Here is a 20,358-nt window from a genome sequence, read left to right on the forward strand (position 1 = left end):
GAAAAATAATAAAATTAAAAAAAATGTATTTATTTCCATTTTCCGGTTAGGGTTAGGGTTAGGGCTAGGGTTGGGGCTAGGGTTAGGGTTTGGATTACATTTACGGTTGGGATTAGGGTTGGGATTAGAATTAGGGGTGTGTCTGGGTTAGGTGTGTGGTTAGGGTTACAGTTGGGATTAGGGTTAGTGGTGCGTTTGGATTAGGGTTTCATTTATAATTGGGGGGTTTCCACTGTTTAGACACATCAGGGGCTCTCCAAACGCGACATGGCGTCCGATCTCAATTCCAGCCAATTCTGCATTGAAAAAGTAAAACAGTGCTCCTTCACTTCCGAGCTCTCCCGTGCGCCCAAACAGGGGTTTACCCCAACATATGGGGTATCAGCGTACTCGAGACAAATTGGACAACAACTTTTTGGGTCCAAGTTCTCTTGTTATCCTTGGGAAAATAAAAATTTGGGGGGCTAAAAATCATTTTTGTGGGAAAAAAAAGGATTTTTATTTTCACGGCTCTGCGTTGTAAACTGTAGTGAAACACTTGGGGGTTCAAAGTTTTCACAACACATCTAGATAAGTTCCATGGGAGGTCTAGTTTCCAATATGGGGTCACTTGTGGGTGGTTTCTACTGTTTGGGTACATCAGGGGCTCTGCAAATGCAACGTGACGCCTGCAGACCAATCCATCTAAGTCTGCATTCCAAATGGCGCTCCTTCCCTTCCGAGCTCTGCCATGAGCCCAAACAGTGGTTCCCCCCCACATATGGGGTATCAGCGTACTCAGGACAAATTGAACAACAACTTTTGGGGTCCAATTTATTCTGTTACCCTTGTAAAAATACAAAGCTGGGGGCTAAAAAATCATTTTTGTGAAAAAAAAAAGAATTTTTATTTTCACGGGTCTGCGTTATAAACTGTAGTGAAACACTTAGGGGTTCAAAGTTCTCACAACACATCTAGATAAGTTCCATGGGAGGTCTAGTTTCTAATATGGGGTCACTTGTGGGGGGTTTGTACTGTTTGGGTACATCAGGGGCTCTGCAAATGCAACGTGACTCCTGCAGACCAATCCATCTAAGTCTGCATTCCAAATGGCGCTCCTTCCCTTCCGAGCTCTGCCATGCGCCCAAACAGTGGTTCCCCCCAAATATGGGGTATCAGCGTACTCAGGACAAATTGGACAACAACTTTTGGGGTCCAATTTATTATGTTACCCTTGTGAAAATACAAAACTGGGGGCTAAAAAATTTTTGCGAAAAAAAAATAAATTTATTTTAACGGCTCTGCGTTATAAACTGTAGTGAAACACTTGGGGGTTCAAAGCTCTCAAAACACATCTAGATAAGTTCCTTAGAGGGTCTAGTTTCCAAAATGGTGTCACTTGTGGGGGTTTTTAATGTTTAGGCACATCAGGGGCTCTCCAAACCAACATGGCGTCCCATCTTAATTCCAGTCAATTTTGCATTGAAAAGTCAAATGGCGCTCCTTCCCTTCCGAGCTCTGCTATGCACCCAAAAAGTGGTTTACCCCCACATATGGGGTATCGTCGCACTCAGGACAAATTGCACAACAACTTTTGTGGTCTAATTTCTTCTCTTACCCTTGGGAAAATAAAAAATTGGGGGCGAAAAGATCATTTTTGTGAAAAAATAAGATTTTTTATTTTTACGGCTCTGCATTATAAACTTCTGTGAAGCACTTGTTGGGTCAAAGTGCTCACCACACATCTAGATAAGTTCCTTAAGGGGTCTACTTTTCAAAATGGTGTCACTTGTGAGGGGTTCCAATGTTTAGGCACATCAGGGGCTCTCCAAACGCAACATGGCGTCCCATCTCAATTCCAGTCAATTTTGCATTGAAAAGTCAAATGGCGCTCCTTTCCTTCCGAGCTCTGCCATGCGCCCAAACAGTGGTTTACCCCCACATATGGGGTATCGTCGCACTCAGGACAAATTGCACAACAACTTTTGTGGTCTAATTTCTTCTCTTACCCTTGGGAAAATAAAAAATTGGTGGCGAAAAGATTATTTTTGTGAAAAAATATGATTTTTTATTTTTACGGCTCTGCATTATAAACTTCTGTGAAGCAATTGGTGGGTCAAAGTGGTCACCACACATCTAGATAAGTTCCTTAGGGTGTCTACTTTCCAAAATGGTGTCACTTGTGGGGGGTTTCAATGTTTAGGCACATCAGTGGCTCTCCAAACGCAACATGGTGTCCCATCTCAATTCCTGTCAATTTTGCATTTAAAAGTCAAATGGCGCTCCTTCCCTTCCGAGCTCTGCCATGCGCCCAAACAGTGGTTTACCCCCACATATGGGGTATCAGCGTACTCAGTACAGATTGTACAACAATGTTTGGCATCCATTTTATCCTGTTACCCTTGGTAAAATAAAACAAATTGGAGCTGAAATAAATTTTGTGTGAAAAAAAGTTAAATATTCATTTTTATTTAAACATTCCAAAAATTCCTGTGAAACCCCTGAAGGGTTAATAAACTTCTTGAATGTGGTTTTGAGCACCTTGAGGGGTGCAGTTTTTAGAATGGTGTCACACTTGGGTATTTTCTATCATATAGACCCCTCAAAATGACATCAAATGAGATGTGGTCCCTAAAAAAAAATGGTGTTGTAAAAATGAGAAATTGCTGGTCAACTTTGAACCCTTATAACTCCCTAACAAAAAAAAATTTTGGTTCCAAAATTGTGCTGATGTAAAGGAGACATGTGGGAAATGTTACTTATTAAGTATTTTGCGTGACATATCTCTGTGATTTAAGGGCATAAAAACTTAAAGTTGGAAAATTGCGAAATTTTCAAAATTTTCGCCAAATTTCCGTTTTTTTCACAAATAAATGTTACTACTAAAATGAAGTACAATATGTCACGAGAAAACAATGTCAGAATCGCCAAGATCCGTTGAAGCGTTCCAGAGTTATAACCTCATAAAGGGACAGTGGTCAGAATTGTAAAAATTGGCCCGGTCATTAACGTGCAAACCACCCTCGGGGCTTAAGGGGTTAATCCAGATGGTCATACCACAGCAAACCATTAATAAATAACCATTTGTAAAATGTTCTTTTATTTTGTTAGCATTTAGGGGGTTTAAAAATGTAGCAGCAATTTTTCATGGAAATTTACTACATTTATTTTTTTAGGAAACGATCGATGTTTGAATTGACTTTAGGGGATATATATATATATATATATATATATATATATATATATATATATATATATATATATATATATATATATATATCCCCTAAAGTCAATTCAAAGTCAATATATATATATTAAATATATATATTTAGTCAATATATATATATATATATATATATATATATATATATATATATATCCCCTAAAGTCAATTCAAACATCGATCGTTTCCTAAAAAAATAAATTTCTATATATTTCTATATATATATAGAAACCCACAAACGTGATACCATTTTAAAAACAGCACCTCCTGACATATTGAAAACTGCTGTCAAGTAGTTTATTAACCCTTCAGGTGCTTTAAAGGAATTAATGCAAAGTGGCATGACAGAAATGAAAAAGTGTATGTTTACCACCTGAATGTCGGTAACTTCTGAACAGGTTACAACAGCCGACAGACAGAATCTGAGGGCACCAACTGGGATAAAGAGGAAGCTCCCACGCTCTGTTAACCATTTATAATGATGTAGTCACTATTGACAGCAGCATCTAAGGGGTTAAACAGATATGGACAGTGCCAACACTGATCGTGGCTGATACAGCAAGTTGTCAGCTATAATGGACAACCGACAGATGCTGGATTGTTACCTGTATGGGGAGGCTAGTCTCTTATATCTCACGTCAGTTAAAAGACGTATTGGCTGTCATTAAGGGGTTAAACACTTCATAAATTACATGTTTAGTGATATAGTAGATAAAAAATTGTTACAAGTAAAAATAGGTGGTAAAAATATTGGTTCTTTTAATCTTGTTTTTAACATATAATTAGGATGAGACTGTTTAAAAAAAAAAAAAAAAAAAAAAAAAAAAAAAATCACACTTGAGGATATGATCACCTTTTTTCTTTTGGTTTGTTCAATGCATTCAGGTTGAAAATGCTGAGCAAGTTGTGTTACGATGATTAAAGGTACCGTCACACTAATCGACGCTGCAGCGATACCGACAACGATGTCGATCGCTGCAGCGTCGCTGTTTGGTCGCTGGAGAGCTGTCACACAGACAGCTCTCCAGCGACCAACGATCCCGAGGTCCCCGGGTAACCAGGGTAAACATCGGGTTACTAAGCGCAGGGCCGCGCTTAGTAACCCGATGTTTACCCTGGTTACCAGCGTAAACATCGGGTTACTAAGCGCAGGGCCGCGCTTAGTAACCCGATGTTTACCCTGGTTACCAGCGTAAAAGTAAAAAAAAAACAAACACTACATACTTACCTACCGCTGTCTGTCCCCGGCACTCAGCTTCGTTGCACTCCTCCTGCACTGACTGAGCACAGCAGCCGGAAAGCAGGGCGGTGACGTCACCGCTCTGCTTTCCGGCTGACCGACGCTCACAGCCAGAGCAGGAGGAGTGCAGAGAAGCAGAGCGCCGGGGACAGACAGCGGTAGGTAAGTATGTAGTGTTTGTTTTTTTTACTTTTAGGATGGTAACCAGGGTAAACATCGGGTTACTAAGCGCGGCCCTGCGCTTAGTAACCCGATGTTTACCCTGGTTACCAGTGAAGACATCGCTGGATCGGTGTCACACACGCCGATCCAGCGATGTCTGCAGGGAGTCCAGCGACGAAATAAAGTTCTGGACTTTCCTCAGCGACCAACGATCTCCCAGCAGGGGCCTGATCGTTGGTCGCTGTCACACAGAACGATTTCCTTAACGATATCGTTGCTACGTCACAAAAAGCAACGATATCGTTATGTGTGAAGGTACCTTAAGATGTATTTATTCTGGCACTTCGGTATTTGTTTTATGTGTTTCTTTATTGCTACATATAAATGTTGAATTCAATAAGTTGTAATTTGAAAAGAAAAAAGGAAGAAACACAAACCTAAAATCAGATGATTCAAGGCTTAAAAAAAATTACAAATTTGATAGATCCCAAGTTGAATCCCTGTGCAAATATAATCAAGAACACAAGTAACACACATGCATGGTTTCACAAGTTTAAAACGTACACTTTTTCACAATTGCGCATCAAATTGAAATCAAATCAAATGATAGCAGGTACCGTTCTGAGAAAAATGATGCCTCTCCCACCTCTGTATCATAAGGCTGGGTTCACATTGCGTTAATAGCAGCCCATTAAAACACATATGTTAACGGGCTGCTGTTAACGCAAGTGCCGTTATAGAGCATCTGCTAGCTCTATCTGCGCTAGCGGTCACGAACCTGGAAACGCTGCAGCCCGCGTCTCTGGGTCCGTCACTCAATGACGGCACATGGCTAGCGCACGCCCATTGTGGGCGTGCGCTAGCGATGCATCCGACATTGCATTCAATGGCGGCGTTAACGGACTAAGTTACACCGCGTTATGCCGAGGTGTAACGTAGTCCGTCTAACGGACGCCCATAACGCAATGTGAACCTGCCCTAATTCTAGCCGGAGATATGATGAAAAATATAAAGCCATACCAGGCCAAAATTCACGCTTTTTCAAAACTTTAGAAATCTGTAAAAAAATTAACTGATGAAGAAAAAAATTCAAAAAACTTAAATTTGTAATTAATTAAAGTTGTACTTCATAAAAACAAAAAATAAATCTAAAGACGTCAGGTAAAAAACATTCATATTTGGATCACTTGATATGGAATGACCCATATAAAGCAATTTTAACATCCTAGTTTGTGTGATATAAAGAAATGAAACAAAATATCAACTATGTGATAAAAACCCATATACACACACTGTACAATTACAACATTCCCCAGCTCTCTCAATTTCTGCACCAAAAACAAATCTCTTGGCAGGAAAAGCGCTGCGTAAAATACATGGGTTTTTTTCCCTAATTATTTTAATGGGTAAAACATGATGAAAGAATTGGCATGCTATAGAACTGAAACTGCTTGAAATCTGCAAGAAGAAAAATAAAATAAAAATGTGCATGAGATTTCAGGAATCTCATTCACTTTTCTGGTACTTTAAAACTGCAGTGTTTTGGAGCAGAAATACCTGCTGCAAATACCCTTAGGGTACGCTGACCCTTAGACCCCCACGGTGTGGAGCAGCAGTGTTCTATCTAGCCAGTCCACATGTGGACACCCATTTTGGAATCTGTGTCAATAAGTGACATGTAACAATTTCTATTCATGATGTGGATTTAAAATTTGCAGCAGAATTACTCTGTAAAATATTCCCACTGAAATCAATGGAAAGCAGAATATGCATCGAAATTCACTGTCAACTTACCCCAATTGCTCTAGAATTGGGTGGCAGTCTGCGTCTCTAGACTGCAGTGCTGATATTTTTATGATATAGAGTGGTAGTTCATTCAGCTATGAGACATGGTCTGAATCTCCTATGTAGTTACCTCCTGGCCCACTCTCCCACAGTAGTAACACCCAGTGGCCGCGTTACTAGTACAATGACAGTCAAAGCTTTCCTACAGAATTCACACAGACCATGTGCTCCCCAACTTTATGGGCAGTATTCTTACATCTAGGGGTTCCCACCTTTTCAAGGGAGTGATTATCGTGAGAATACCATCACATCTAGCTTCATGTAACCCTTTAACTGGAAGAATAATAATTTCTCCAGATTAAAATATTACCCCGTTCTGCCATGCCATGTCTATGTGCATCTAGATAAGAGGTCCCCAACTTTTCTGACCTTGAGAGCCACATTCAGCTCTGAGAGAGGGTCACGAGCCACATTCAGCTCCTGCCCCCCTCACAGTAGTGGCAACCAGGTATAATGGTAACCAAAGTTTTTCCACAAAAAATCAATCACCCCAAAGCTGTATACAAAGATCCAGGGGTTCGTACAATACCCCCATTCAGTATTCTTCTATAAAGCACTCCCAAGACACTGTCACATCCAGCTTCAAACACCTCCTCTGACAGGTGGTGTCATCTTGTCTCCAGCGTACCATACTTAAATAATCTCAAAACCCCTAAGACCAGCATATGTGCATCCAAATCTGCTCTATTGTGCAGGGCTGCTCACAAAATTCACCATTTTCAGATGTGCTCTTCATACCTGTTTGCTACAACTGGAGCTAATGCACCAAGCAGACAGACAGCCACGAGCCACAATTCATGGGACCGCGAGCCACATGTGGCTCCCGAGCTACAGGTTGGGGACTCCTGAATTCTAGATCATCTCAGTTCTGCCAGGCTACTTACAAAAGTCACCATCTCCACCTGCTTGACACCTGATAGTAATGCACAAAGCTGGAAGACAAGTGCGAGCCATATACCATGGGCTCACGAGCCACTAGTAGAGGACCCCGAGATATAGATTATATACTGACTTCTGCACCCATTTAATAGTATAACACCTCTTTATCTTTGACTTACAGCATATTAGAAGAGTTAGTGATGGTGAAGGATTCGGCAATATTTAAAAAGATGCAGCAAAGCAAAAACATATTTTAGACTAAAGAACCAAATAGCTTTCTAGTGAGTTACATCAACGTTCAGCTTCTTATGCTTTTCATCTATTTCCCTCATTGTGCCCTGCAGGTTCTTTGATGTCTGGACCATAAAAGCAAAACTCTCCAACAGGTCAATGTTTCCATGTTCTCTGCAGATTTTGTCCAGACCATCAAACCAAGTCAGTATCTTTCCCAGTTCTGCTTGTACCACCTTCTGTTCCTCCAGTTCAGCTAAAAGAGCCTGGGTGGCAAACAATTCGGCTTTATATTGAGCATGTAGTGACTTGTCTTCACTTTGCAGAGTTTCAAACTTTTCTTTGCTGTACGAGTATTCGGCATGGACTTTGTCCTCCTGCAGCAGAACGTTTCTGGGGACATTCAGTACCATTTTTAATAAGCAGTTCTCCATCCTCTGAAACAACTGTTCGAAGCGTTCCTTTAGAAAAGTCCAGTATTTTTTAGTGCCTTCCCGAACATCCAATGGGGTTATCCTACAGGCAGGAAATTTCTCTATTTTCTTCAGGATCACGCTTTCCACAACCAGCAACATATCAAATAAGTAGTCTTGAATTGAAACGTACAGTCTGAGAATGCAAGTTTGAGGTGTAAACCCAAAAAACTGGGCTTCATAGCACATTGGAGTAATAGACATTTTTGCCACGGGAGACCTGTCAAAGAAGAACAGATCAGGAGATTATCAGACTTACATACATAATATTTAGGACATGAAGTATACAATAATATTATCAAAATACACATTTGGCCATTTTGTTTTTCCCAATGTTGTTAAAAATATATCAAGTATCTTAAGGCTATATTCACACCAGCATTATGAATTACAATTTTTCAGTTCAATCACAGGACCAAAATTTTTTAAAGAGGTTGTCCACTACTTTATCATTGATGGCCTCTCTCTAGGATTGATCATCAAGGTCTGATTGGTCATGGTTCGACACCTGGCACTCCCGCCAATCAGGTGTTCTGTGTTGGCAGCCACCATCAGCCGGAAATGGTCAATTGCAGAGCTCCTCCATCTTCTTATATTGGTCTAAGGCTGCTTTCACACATCAGGTTTTTTCTTTCAGGCACAATCCGGCAGTTTCAGGCACAATCCGGATCAGTTTTTTTCTTACGCCGGATCCGTTTTTTCCCCATACAGTTGTATTAGCGCCGGATTGTGCCTGAAGGACATGCGTTTCATCCGTTTTGTGCCGGATCCGTCCCTTCAGGCTTTTTTGCCGGACACAAAAAACGTCTCCTGCAACGTTTTTTGTGTCCGGCAAAAAAGCCTGAAGGGACGGATCCGGCAATAAACGCATGTAACGGATGTGTGAATGAACGTATCCGGCGACTGAATCCGTTTTTTATACATTGAGCATGCCCAGAAGCTTTGTTTTTGTTTCTGGCATGGGATCTCTCTCTCTCTCTCACCCATGCGCAGTACAGAGAGCCGGATCCAGCTAAAAAACGGATCCAGTGCATCAGTTTTTCACAATTTACACCGGATCCATTTTTTTTGCAAATTTGCCGGATTTAGCCTGAAACCAAAAACCGGATGTGTTAAAGCAGCCTAAGCCAGGTAATGCACATCCGCGTTCTATTCAAATCAGGTGCCAGGTGTAGGAACCCAACCCATCAGACAATGATGACCTGTCCTTCAGATAGATCATCAATGATAAATGAGTGGACAACCTCTTTAATTTATAGCTTTATAAATCTGTCAAATGTTGGACACAAACATTGCCCCCCCCCCCGATATAGTCAATGGGATCCAAGAGGGTCTGTTGGTTTCCACCTTACCACCGCCATTATATGCTTACAACTTTGACAGACTCTGTGATGAAAGCTCCTAATAGAAAGTGTATAGAGGAAGAGAATGAAGGCCAAGAGTGAACAGAAAAATACAAAGTTTGTAGAACACAAAAGTGTAGTAACAAGCAAGGTTGTCTACTGTCCTGTACTGCCACCTAGTGTCATACCATGGAATAAAATAGTTATTCTGTGTCCACACTTTCATGGCTCCAACTTTTTTTTTCCCCCTTGAAGGAGATATCTGGGACTTTGTGAAAAGAAGAAAAATGTGCCTAAGCACCAAAAGGCAGGTACAGGTGCTTCTCACAAAATTAGAATATCATCAAAAAGTTAATTTATTTCAGCTTTTCAATACAAAAAGTAAAACTCAATATATAGTCATTGCGAACAGTGTGATCCATTTCAAGTGTTTATTTCTGTTAATGTTGATGATTATTAGTGATGAGCGAATATACTCGTTACTCGAGCATGCACGGGTGTCCTCCGAGTATTTGTAAGTGCTCGGAGATTTAGTTTTTCTTGCCGCAGCTGAATGATTTACATCTGTTAGCTAGCATAAGTACATGTGAGGATTCACTAGCAACCAGGCAACCCCCACATGTACTTATGCTGGCTAGTAGCTGTAAACATTCAGCTGCGGCAAGAAAAAAATAAATCTCCGAGCACTAAAAAATACTCGGAGGACATTCAAGCGTGCTCGAGAAATCTCGAGTAACGAGCAAGTTCGCTCATCACTAATGATTATGGCTTACAGTCAATGAAAACCCAAAAGTCATTATTATCTCAGTAAATTAGAATACTTTATAACACCAGCCTGAAAAATTATTTTAAAATCTGAAATGTTGGCCTACTGAAATGTATGTTTAGTAAATGCACGTCAGGGCTCCTTTTGCATCAATTACTGCATCAATGCAGCGTGGCATGGAGGTGATCAGCCTGTGGCCCTGCTGAGGTGTTATGGAAACCCAGGTTGCTTTGATAACACCTTCAGCTTGTCTGCAGTGTTGGGTCTGGTGTCTCATCTTTTTACAATACCCAATCTATGGGGTTAAGGTCAGGTGAGTTTGCAGGCCAATCAAGCACAGGGATACTGTTTATAAACAGGGTGGCCGTGTGGGCAGGTGCCAAGTCCTGCTGGAGAATGAAATTTGCATCTGCAACAACCTGTCAGCAGGATTGTGCACAGCGTGCGTTTGGTGCTCTGCTTAGGTATTCACCAGTAAGGCTTCTGACAGGTCGGTTATTCCTCACTGACCTGCCCCCTAGTTTACATAATGAATATATGTATTGGGGGGGGGGGGGGACCTCAAATTCATTGCGGTGCCTATACTGCAGCATGACCACATGCATAATATGTATTTAATTATTTTATTTAGTTATATACATTTATTCTGAAAAAATAAAAATTCTCTCTCAAAACCGCGCCGGTTGCACCTGCTCAGTGGCATCTATTGACGATCTGATAGATGCTATTGTGCAGACGCCGCCATTTTGCTAGAGAAAAAAAAAAATTCTCTACTAGATAATGAGCACAGGCATATCATTAACCCCCGGACCGCTCCCGGCACATTAACCCCCGGAACACTGCGATCAAATTTTATATATATATATATATATATGTGTATATATATATATATACATACGTGTACATATATATACATATATATATTTCCAATACATTTCTTAATGTAAATAATAAAAAAAAATAAAAGTACACATATTTAGTATTGCCATGTCCGTAGCGACCAGACCTATAAAACTGACCCACTAGTTAACCCCTTCAGTAAACACTGTAAAAAATAAAAAAGGCAAAAAACCACGCTTTATTATCATATCGACGAACAAAAAGTGGAATAACACGCGATCAAAAAGACGGATATAAATAAACATGATACCGCTGGAAACGTCATCTTGTCCCGCAAAAAGCGAGCCACCATACAGCATCATCAGCGGAAAAAAAAATTTAAAAAGTTGTAATCCTCAGAATAAAGCGATGCAAAAATAATTATTTTTCATATAAAATAGTTTTTATCGTATAAAAGCACCAAAACATTAAAAAGTTAAATAAATGATATATCGCTGTAATCGTACTGACCCGAAGAATAAAACTGCTTTATCCATTTTACCAAAGGCGGAACGGTATAAAGAGGTCCTGCATCTGCGCACTGCAGTACTTTGCTCTGCCCTCAACAGGTCAGATAAAGTACGCCTGCGCCGGAGCGTGAAGACTAGAAGAGGACGTCATCGTAAAAAGATGGGAGGCGCCGGACCGGACCACAACTTTTAAAGGTACAGTCACACATAACGATTTCTTTAACGATATCGTTGCTTTTTGTGAAGTAGCAACGATCCCGCTAACGATCTCGTTATGTGTGACAGCGACCAACGATCAGGCCCCTGCTGGGAGATCGTTGGTCGCTGGGAATGATCAGGACCTTTTTTTGGTCGCTAATCACCCGCTGTCATCGCTGAATCGGCATGTGTGACAACGATCCAGCGATGTGTTCACTGGTAACCAGGGTAAATATCGGGTTACTAAGAGCATGGCCACGCTTAGTAACCCGATATTTACCCTGGTTACCATTGTAAATGTAAAAAAAACAAACACTACATACTTACAATCCGATGTCTGTCACGTTCCCCGACGTCAATATATCGGGTAAATATCGGGTTACTAAGCGCGGCCCTGCTTAGGTCCCCTGGTTACCCGGGGACTTCAGCATCATTGGTTGCTGGAGAGATGTCTGTTTGACAGCTCTCCAGCGACCACACAACGACTTACCAATGATCACAGCCAGGTCGTATCGCTGGTCGTGATCGTTGGTAAATCGCTAAGTGTAACGGTAACTTAACCCTTATAACTCCCTAACAAATAAAAATGTTGTTTCCAAAATTGTGCTGATGTAAAGTAGACATGTGGGAAATGTTATTAATTATTTTGTGTGACATAACTCTGTGATGTAAGGGCATAAAAATTCAAAGTTGAAAAATTGTGAAATTTTCGCCAAATTTCTGTTTTTTTTTTTCCACAAATAAACGCAGGTAATATCAAAGAAATTTTACCACTATCATGAAGTACAATATGTCACGAGAAAACAATGTCAGAATCAGCGGGATCCGTTGAAGCGTTCCAGAGTTATAACCTCGTAAAGGGACAGTGGTCAGAAATGTAAAAATTGGTTCGGTAATTAACGTGCAAACCACCCTTGGAGGTTAAAGGGAACCTGTCACCCCGAAAATCGCGGGTGAGGTAATCCCACCGGCATCAGGGGCTTATCTGCAGCATTCTGTAATGCTGTAGATAAGCCCCCGATGTTACCTGAAAAAGGAGAAAAAGACGTTAGATTATACTCACCCAGGGGCGGTCCCGCTGCTGGTCTGGTCAGATGGGCGTCTCCGGTCCGCTGCGGCGCCTCCCATCTTCTTTCCATGACGTCCTCTTCTGATCTTCAGCCACGGCTCCGGCGCAGGCGTACTTTGCTCTGCCCTGTTGAGGGCAGACAAAGTACTGCAGTGCGCAGGCGCCGAGCCTCTGACCTTTCCGGCGCCTGCGCACTGCTGTACTATCCTCTGCCCTCAACAGGGCAGAGCAAAGTACTCCTGCGCCGGAGCCGTGGCCGAAGATCAGAAGAGGACGTCATGGAAAGAAGATGGGAGGCGACGCAGCGGACCGGAGACGCCCATCCGACCTGACCAGCAGCGGGACCGCCCCTGGGTGAGTATAATCTAACGTCTTTTTCTCCTTTTTCAGGTAACATCGGGGGCTTATCTACAGCATTACAGAATGCTGCAGATCAGCCCCTGATGCCGGTGGGATTACCTCACCCCCGATTTTCGGGGTGACAGGTTCCCTTTAAGGGGTTAACTGAAAACTACAAATAATGATTAACCAACAACCACAAGATGGATTTCATCACCAGGCATCAGTGTAGTCAGTATAATGGCCCGACCTGGCACTGTGCAGGTTACTGGGCACAATCCGCTGACAGGTAGCAGGGCGCCATCACTATGGTAACAGTGGCCGCTCTTTCCTCATACTTTATTCCTGATGATTCACTTATTTTTTTTTAGGTTAAATCCACTTATATGATTCTAGATCTGGGCCTTCCCATGTAGTGCAGCTTTGTAATGGTCTTTACCAAGGGGGAGTGGCTCATAGGGTTTTTATAGGTTTTTTGGGGGGCTGCTCTACATCAGTCCCCTGTGGACCACGCCCCTTTGGCAATACCATTATAAAAGAGCACTACATCTGACAGACTGTGTGGCGGCTGGTGAGCGCTGTGCCCTGCCAGTCCCACACACAATGGCTGGAGGGCGGCGGGGCACACCCTGGTACAAAGCAGCACATGCCGGCCGCTCACTGCCCCGGGAGTCATCTCCTCAGTCTCGGCTGTTGTGTGAGGCCCTCACCGGGCTGTACCTCAGGCGTGGCCTTCCACCAGGCAGGGAGGAGTAGGGGCACCTGTATGGCTGCCAGTGTAGCGCCCCTTACCTGGCCTCATACTCCGCCGCACACAGCGCTCTCCGGTCACGTCTCAACTTCCCGCCGACTGAGAAACAACAGCTTCAAAACCAAACCGTACGCGTCACGGTAGGCGACCAATCCCGATCATTCTAGGCCACGTCACCAGTAGACGTCTGAGACGAGCGCGGCCATCTTTGATCCTGGCACCGTGCGTCTCATTGCTGATGATGGCTAGTTCCCAGTGACGGACAGCTGTACACTCCCCACAGTCCTTGTAACGGCGTCGGAGGCTGACCTCATTGAGCCGGGCCGGCCAGCCTTCCCACCAATCAGGTTTTACAAACATGTACAACGCGGACCAATGGCGTGCAGACGTGACATTACTACACACTGTGGGCGGAAGCGACAGAACAAGTAGCCAATCAGGAGGAGGATACGATGGTAGACTCGCGGCCATTGGTTAGCAGATGTTCCGGCATTTGAATGTCTCTGTATGATGTACTAGGTCTGGACGAGGCGGAGATGAGAGCGGAGGCAGCAAGATGGCGTACCAGACCTTCCGGCAGGAGTATATGCAGATACCGCCTGTGACCAGAGCGTATACCACGGCCTGTGTGCTCACCACAGCTGTAGTGGTAAGTGCCGGACAGAGAGGGGCGCCCTAATGTGGTGTGTCTGCCCCACACTGATGGGACCATGGTGTCCTGCGGAGCGCCACCAGTGCAATGGTGGGAAAGACCTATGTCCTGGGACAGACTGACACAGACCGCAGGGACCGTCTCCTAGAGAGAAGCCGTGTGTGTGTGTGTGTGTGTGTGTGTGTGTGTGTGTGTGTGTGTGTGTGTGTGTGTGTGTGTGTGTGTGTGTGTGTGATATAAATATATATTATTAGACTACACTCGGCTGCACCTTGTGCTGTCACATGGCGACACTACTACTGTGTATATACTGTACCTATATATGTGTATGTATACATATATTATATACTGCACACAGCTGCACCTTGTGCTGTCACATGGCGACACTACTACTGTGTATATACTGTACCTATATGTGTATGTATATATTATATACTGCACACAGCTGCACCTTGTGCTGTCACATGGCGACACTACTACTGTGTATATACTGTACCTATATATGTGTATGTATACATATATTATATACTGCACACAGCTGCACCTTGTGCTGTCACATGGTGACACTACTACTGTATATATACTGTACCTATATGTGTATGTATATATTATATACTGCACACAGCTGCACCTTGTGCTGTCACATGGCGACACTACTACTGTGTATATAATGTACCTATATGTGTGTATGTATATATTATATACTGCACACAGCTGCACCTTGTGCTGTCACATGGTGACACTACTACTGTATGTATACTGTACCTATATGTGTATATGTATATATTATATACTGCACACAGCTGCACCTTGTGCTGTCACATGGCGACACTACTACTGTGTATATACTGTACCTATATATGTGTATGTATACATATATTATATACTGCACACAGCTGCACCTTGTGCTGTCACATGGTGACACTACTACTGTATGTATACTGTACCTATATGTGTATATGTATATATTATATACTGCACACAGCTGCACCTTGTGCTGTCACATGGCGACACTACTACTGTGTATATACTGTACCTATATGTGTATGTATACATATATTATATACTGCACACAGCTACACCTTGTGCTGTCACATGGCGACACTACTACTGTGTATATACTGTACCTATATATGTGTATGTATACATATATTATATACTGCACACAGCTGCACCTTGTGCTGTCACATGGAGACACTACTACTGTGTATATACTGTACCTATATGTGTATGTATATATTATATACTGCACACAGCTACACCTTGTGCTGTCACATGGCGACACTACTACTGTGTATATAATGTACCTATATGTGTGTATGTATATATTATATACTGCACACAGCTGCACCTTGTGCTGTCACATGGCGACACTACTACTGTGTATATACTGTACCTATATATGTGTATGTATACATATATTATATACTGCACACAGCTGCACCTTGTGCTGTCACATGGTGACACTACTACTGTATATATACTGTACCTATATGTGTATGTATATATTATATACTGCACACAGCTGCACCTTGTACTGTCACATGGCGACACTACTACTGTGTATATACTGTACCTATATATGTGTATGTATACATATATTATATACTGCACACAGCTGCACCTTGTGCTGTCACATGGTGACACTACTACTGTATGTATACTGTACCTATATGTGTATATGTATATATTATATACTGCACACAGCTGCACCTTGTGCTGTCACATGGCGACACTACTACTGTGTATATACTGTACCTATATGTGTATGTATACATATATTACCATATCACATGGCGACACTACTACTGTGTATATACTGTACCTATATGTGTATGTATATATTATATACTGCACACAGCTACACCTTGTGCTGTCACATGGCGACACTACTACTGTGTATATAATGTACCTATATGTGTGTATGTATATATTATATACTGCACACAGCTGCACCTTGTGCTGTCACATGGCGACACTACTACTGTGTATATACTGTACCTATATATGTGTATGTATACATATATTATATACTGCACACAGCTGCACCTTGTGCTGTCACATGGTGACACTACTACTGTATGTATACTGTACCTATATGTGTATATGTATATATTATATACTGCACACAGCTGCACCTTGTACTGTCACATGGCGACACTACTACTGTGTATATACTGTACCTATATATGTGTATGTATACATATATTATATACTGCACACAGCTGCACCTTGTGCTGTCACATGGTGACACTACTACTGTATGTATACTGTACCTATATGTGTATATGTATATATTATATACTGCACACAGCTGCACCTTGTGCTGTCACATGGCGACACTACTACTGTGTATATACTGTACCTATATGTGTATGTATACATATATTATATACTGCACACAGCTACACCTTGTGCTGTCACATGGCGACACTACTACTGTGTATATACTGTACCTATATATGTGTATGTATACATATATTATATACTGCACACAGCTGCACCTTGTGCTGTCACATGGAGACACTACTACTGTGTATATACTGTACCTATATGTGTATGTATATATTATATACTGCACACAGCTACACCTTGTGCTGTCACATGGCGACACTACTACTGTGTATATAATGTACCTATATGTGTGTATGTATATATTATATACTGCACACAGCTGCACCTTGTGCTGTCACATGGCGACACTACTACTGTGTATATACTGTACCTATATATGTGTATGTATACATATATTATATACTGCACACAGCTGCACCTTGTGCTGTCACATGGTGACACTACTACTGTATATATACTGTACCTATATGTGTATGTATATATTATATACTGCACACAGCTGCACCTTGTACTGTCACATGGCGACACTACTACTGTGTATATACTGTACCTATATATGTGTATGTATACATATATTATATACTGCACACAGCTGCACCTTGTGCTGTCACATGGTGACACTACTACTGTATGTATACTGTACCTATATGTGTATATGTATATATTATATACTGCACACAGCTGCACCTTGTGCTGTCACATGGCGACACTACTACTGTGTATATACTGTACCTATATATGTGTATGTATACATATATTATATACTGCACACAGCTGCACCTTGTGCTGTCACATGGTGACACTACTACTGTATGTATACTGTACCTATATGTGTATATGTATATATTATATACTGCACACAGCTGCACCTTGTACTGTCACATGGCGACACTACTACTGTGTATATACTGTACCTATATATGTGTATGTATACATATATTATATACTGCACACAGCTGCACCTTGTGCTGTCACATGGTGACACTACTACTGTATGTATACTGTACCTATATGTGTATATGTATATATTATATACTGCACACAGCTGCACCTTGTGCTGTCACATGGCGACACTACTACTGTGTATATACTGTACCTATATGTGTATGTATACATATATTATATACTGCACACAGCTACACCTTGTGCTGTCACATGGCGACACTACTACTGTGTATATACTGTACCTATATATGTGTATGTATACATATATTATATACTGCACACAGCTGCACCTTGTGCTGTCACATGGTGACACTACTACTGTATATATACTGTACCTATATGTGTATGTATATATTATATACTGCACACAGCTGCACCTTGTACTGTCACATGGCGACACTACTACTGTGTATATACTGTACCTATATATGTGTATGTATACATATATTATATACTGCACACAGCTGCACCTTGTGCTGTCACATGGTGACACTACTACTGTATGTATACTGTACCTATATGTGTATATGTATATATTATATACTGCACACAGCTGCACCTTGTGCTGTCACATGGCGACACTACTACTGTGTATATACTGTACCTATATGTGTATGTATACATATATTATATACTGCACACAGCTACACCTTGTGCTGTCACATGGCGACACTACTACTGTGTATATACTGTACCTATATATGTGTATGTATACATATATTATATACTGCACACAGCTGCACCTTGTACTGTCACATGGCGACACTACTACTGTGTATATACTGTACCTATATATGTGTATGTATACATATATTATATACTGCACACAGCTGCACCTTGTGCTGTCACATGGTGACACTACTACTGTATGTATACTGTACCTATATGTGTATATGTATATATTATATACTGCACACAGCTGCACCTTGTGCTGTCACATGGCGACACTACTACTGTGTATATACTGTACCTATATGTGTATATGTATACATATATACTGCACACAGCTACACCTTGTGCTGTCACATGGAGACACTACTGTGTATATACTGTACCTATGTGTGTATGTATACATATATTATATACTGCACACAGCTACACCTTGTGCTGTCACATGGAGACACTACTACTGTGTATATACTGTACCTATATGTGTATGTATACATATATTATATACTGCACACAGCTACACCTTGTGCTGTCACATGGAGACACTACTACTGTGTATATACTGTACCTATATGTGTATGTATATATTATATACTGCACACAGCTACACCTTGTGCTGTCACATGGCGACACTACTACTGTGTATATAATGTACCTATATGTGTGTATGTATATATTATATACTGCACACAGCTGCACCTTGTGCTGTCACATGGCGACACTACTACTGTGTATATACTGTACCTATATATGTGTATGTATACATATATTATATACTGCACACAGCTGCACCTTGTGCTGTCACATGGTGACACTACTACTGTATGTATACTGTACCTATATGTGTATATGTATATATTATATACTGCACACAGCTGCACCTTGTACTGTCACATGGCGACACTACTACTGTGTATATACTGTACCTATATATGTGTATGTATACATATATTATATACTGCACACAGCTGCACCTTGTGCTGTCACATGGTGACACTACTACTGTATGTATACTGTACCTATATGTGTATATGTATATATTATATACTGCACACAGCTGCACCTTGTGCTGTCACATGGCGACACTACTACTGTGTATATACTGTACCTATATGTGTATGTATACATATATTATATACTGCACACAGCTACACCTTGTGCTGTCACATGGCGACACTACTACTGTGTATATACTGTACCTATATATGTGTATGTATACATATATTATATACTGCACACAGCTGCACCTTGTGCTGTCACATGGAGACACTACTACTGTGTATATACTGTACCTATATGTGTATGTATATATTATATACTGCACACAGCTACACCTTGTGCTGTCACATGGCGACACTACTACTGTGTATATAATGTACCTATATGTGTGTATGTATATATTATATACTGCACACAGCTGCACCTTGTGCTGTCACATGGCGACACTACTACTGTGTATATACTGTACCTATATATGTGTATGTATACATATATTATATACTGCACACAGCTGCACCTTGTGCTGTCACATGGTGACACTACTACTGTATATATACTGTACCTATATGTGTATGTATATATTATATACTGCACACAGCTGCACCTTGTACTGTCACATGGCGACACTACTACTGTGTATATACTGTACCTATATATGTGTATGTATACATATATTATATACTGCACACAGCTGCACCTTGTGCTGTCACATGGTGACACTACTACTGTATGTATACTGTACCTATATGTGTATATGTATATATTATATACTGCACACAGCTGCACCTTGTGCTGTCACATGGCGACACTACTACTGTGTATATACTGTACCTATATATGTGTATGTATACATATATTATATACTGCACACAGCTGCACCTTGTGCTGTCA

General features: G+C 41.3%; 2 protein-coding genes across 2 annotated transcripts in view; one reads left to right on the plus strand and one right to left on the minus strand.

Annotated features, from left to right (window-relative positions):
- Nucleotides 1–5,142: 5,142 nt before the first annotated feature.
- On the minus strand, nt 5,143–14,005 carry MIS12 (MIS12 kinetochore complex component). Its single transcript, XM_069757480.1, has 2 exons — nt 13,889–14,005; nt 5,143–8,252 (listed from the first exon to the last, which is right to left on the minus strand). The coding sequence occupies exon 2, from the start codon at nt 8,234–8,236 to the stop codon at nt 7,607–7,609; it is 630 nt and encodes a 209-aa protein (XP_069613581.1). The 5' UTR covers nt 8,237–8,252; nt 13,889–14,005; the 3' UTR covers nt 5,143–7,606.
- Nucleotides 14,006–14,340: 335 nt separating this feature from the next.
- DERL2 (derlin 2) overlaps nt 14,341–20,358 on the plus strand; it is a 28,213-nt gene continuing 22,195 nt past the window's right edge. The window contains exon 1 of the mRNA XM_069757482.1: nt 14,341–14,496. Coding sequence (XP_069613583.1) covers nt 14,404–14,496 — 93 coding nt within the window. The 5' untranslated portion in view covers nt 14,341–14,403. The remainder of the gene's footprint in view (nt 14,497–20,358) is intronic.

Source organism: Ranitomeya imitator, chromosome 3 (genome assembly GCF_032444005.1).
Source record: "Ranitomeya imitator isolate aRanImi1 chromosome 3, aRanImi1.pri, whole genome shotgun sequence".
NCBI classification, from domain to species: domain Eukaryota; kingdom Metazoa; phylum Chordata; class Amphibia; order Anura; family Dendrobatidae; genus Ranitomeya; species Ranitomeya imitator.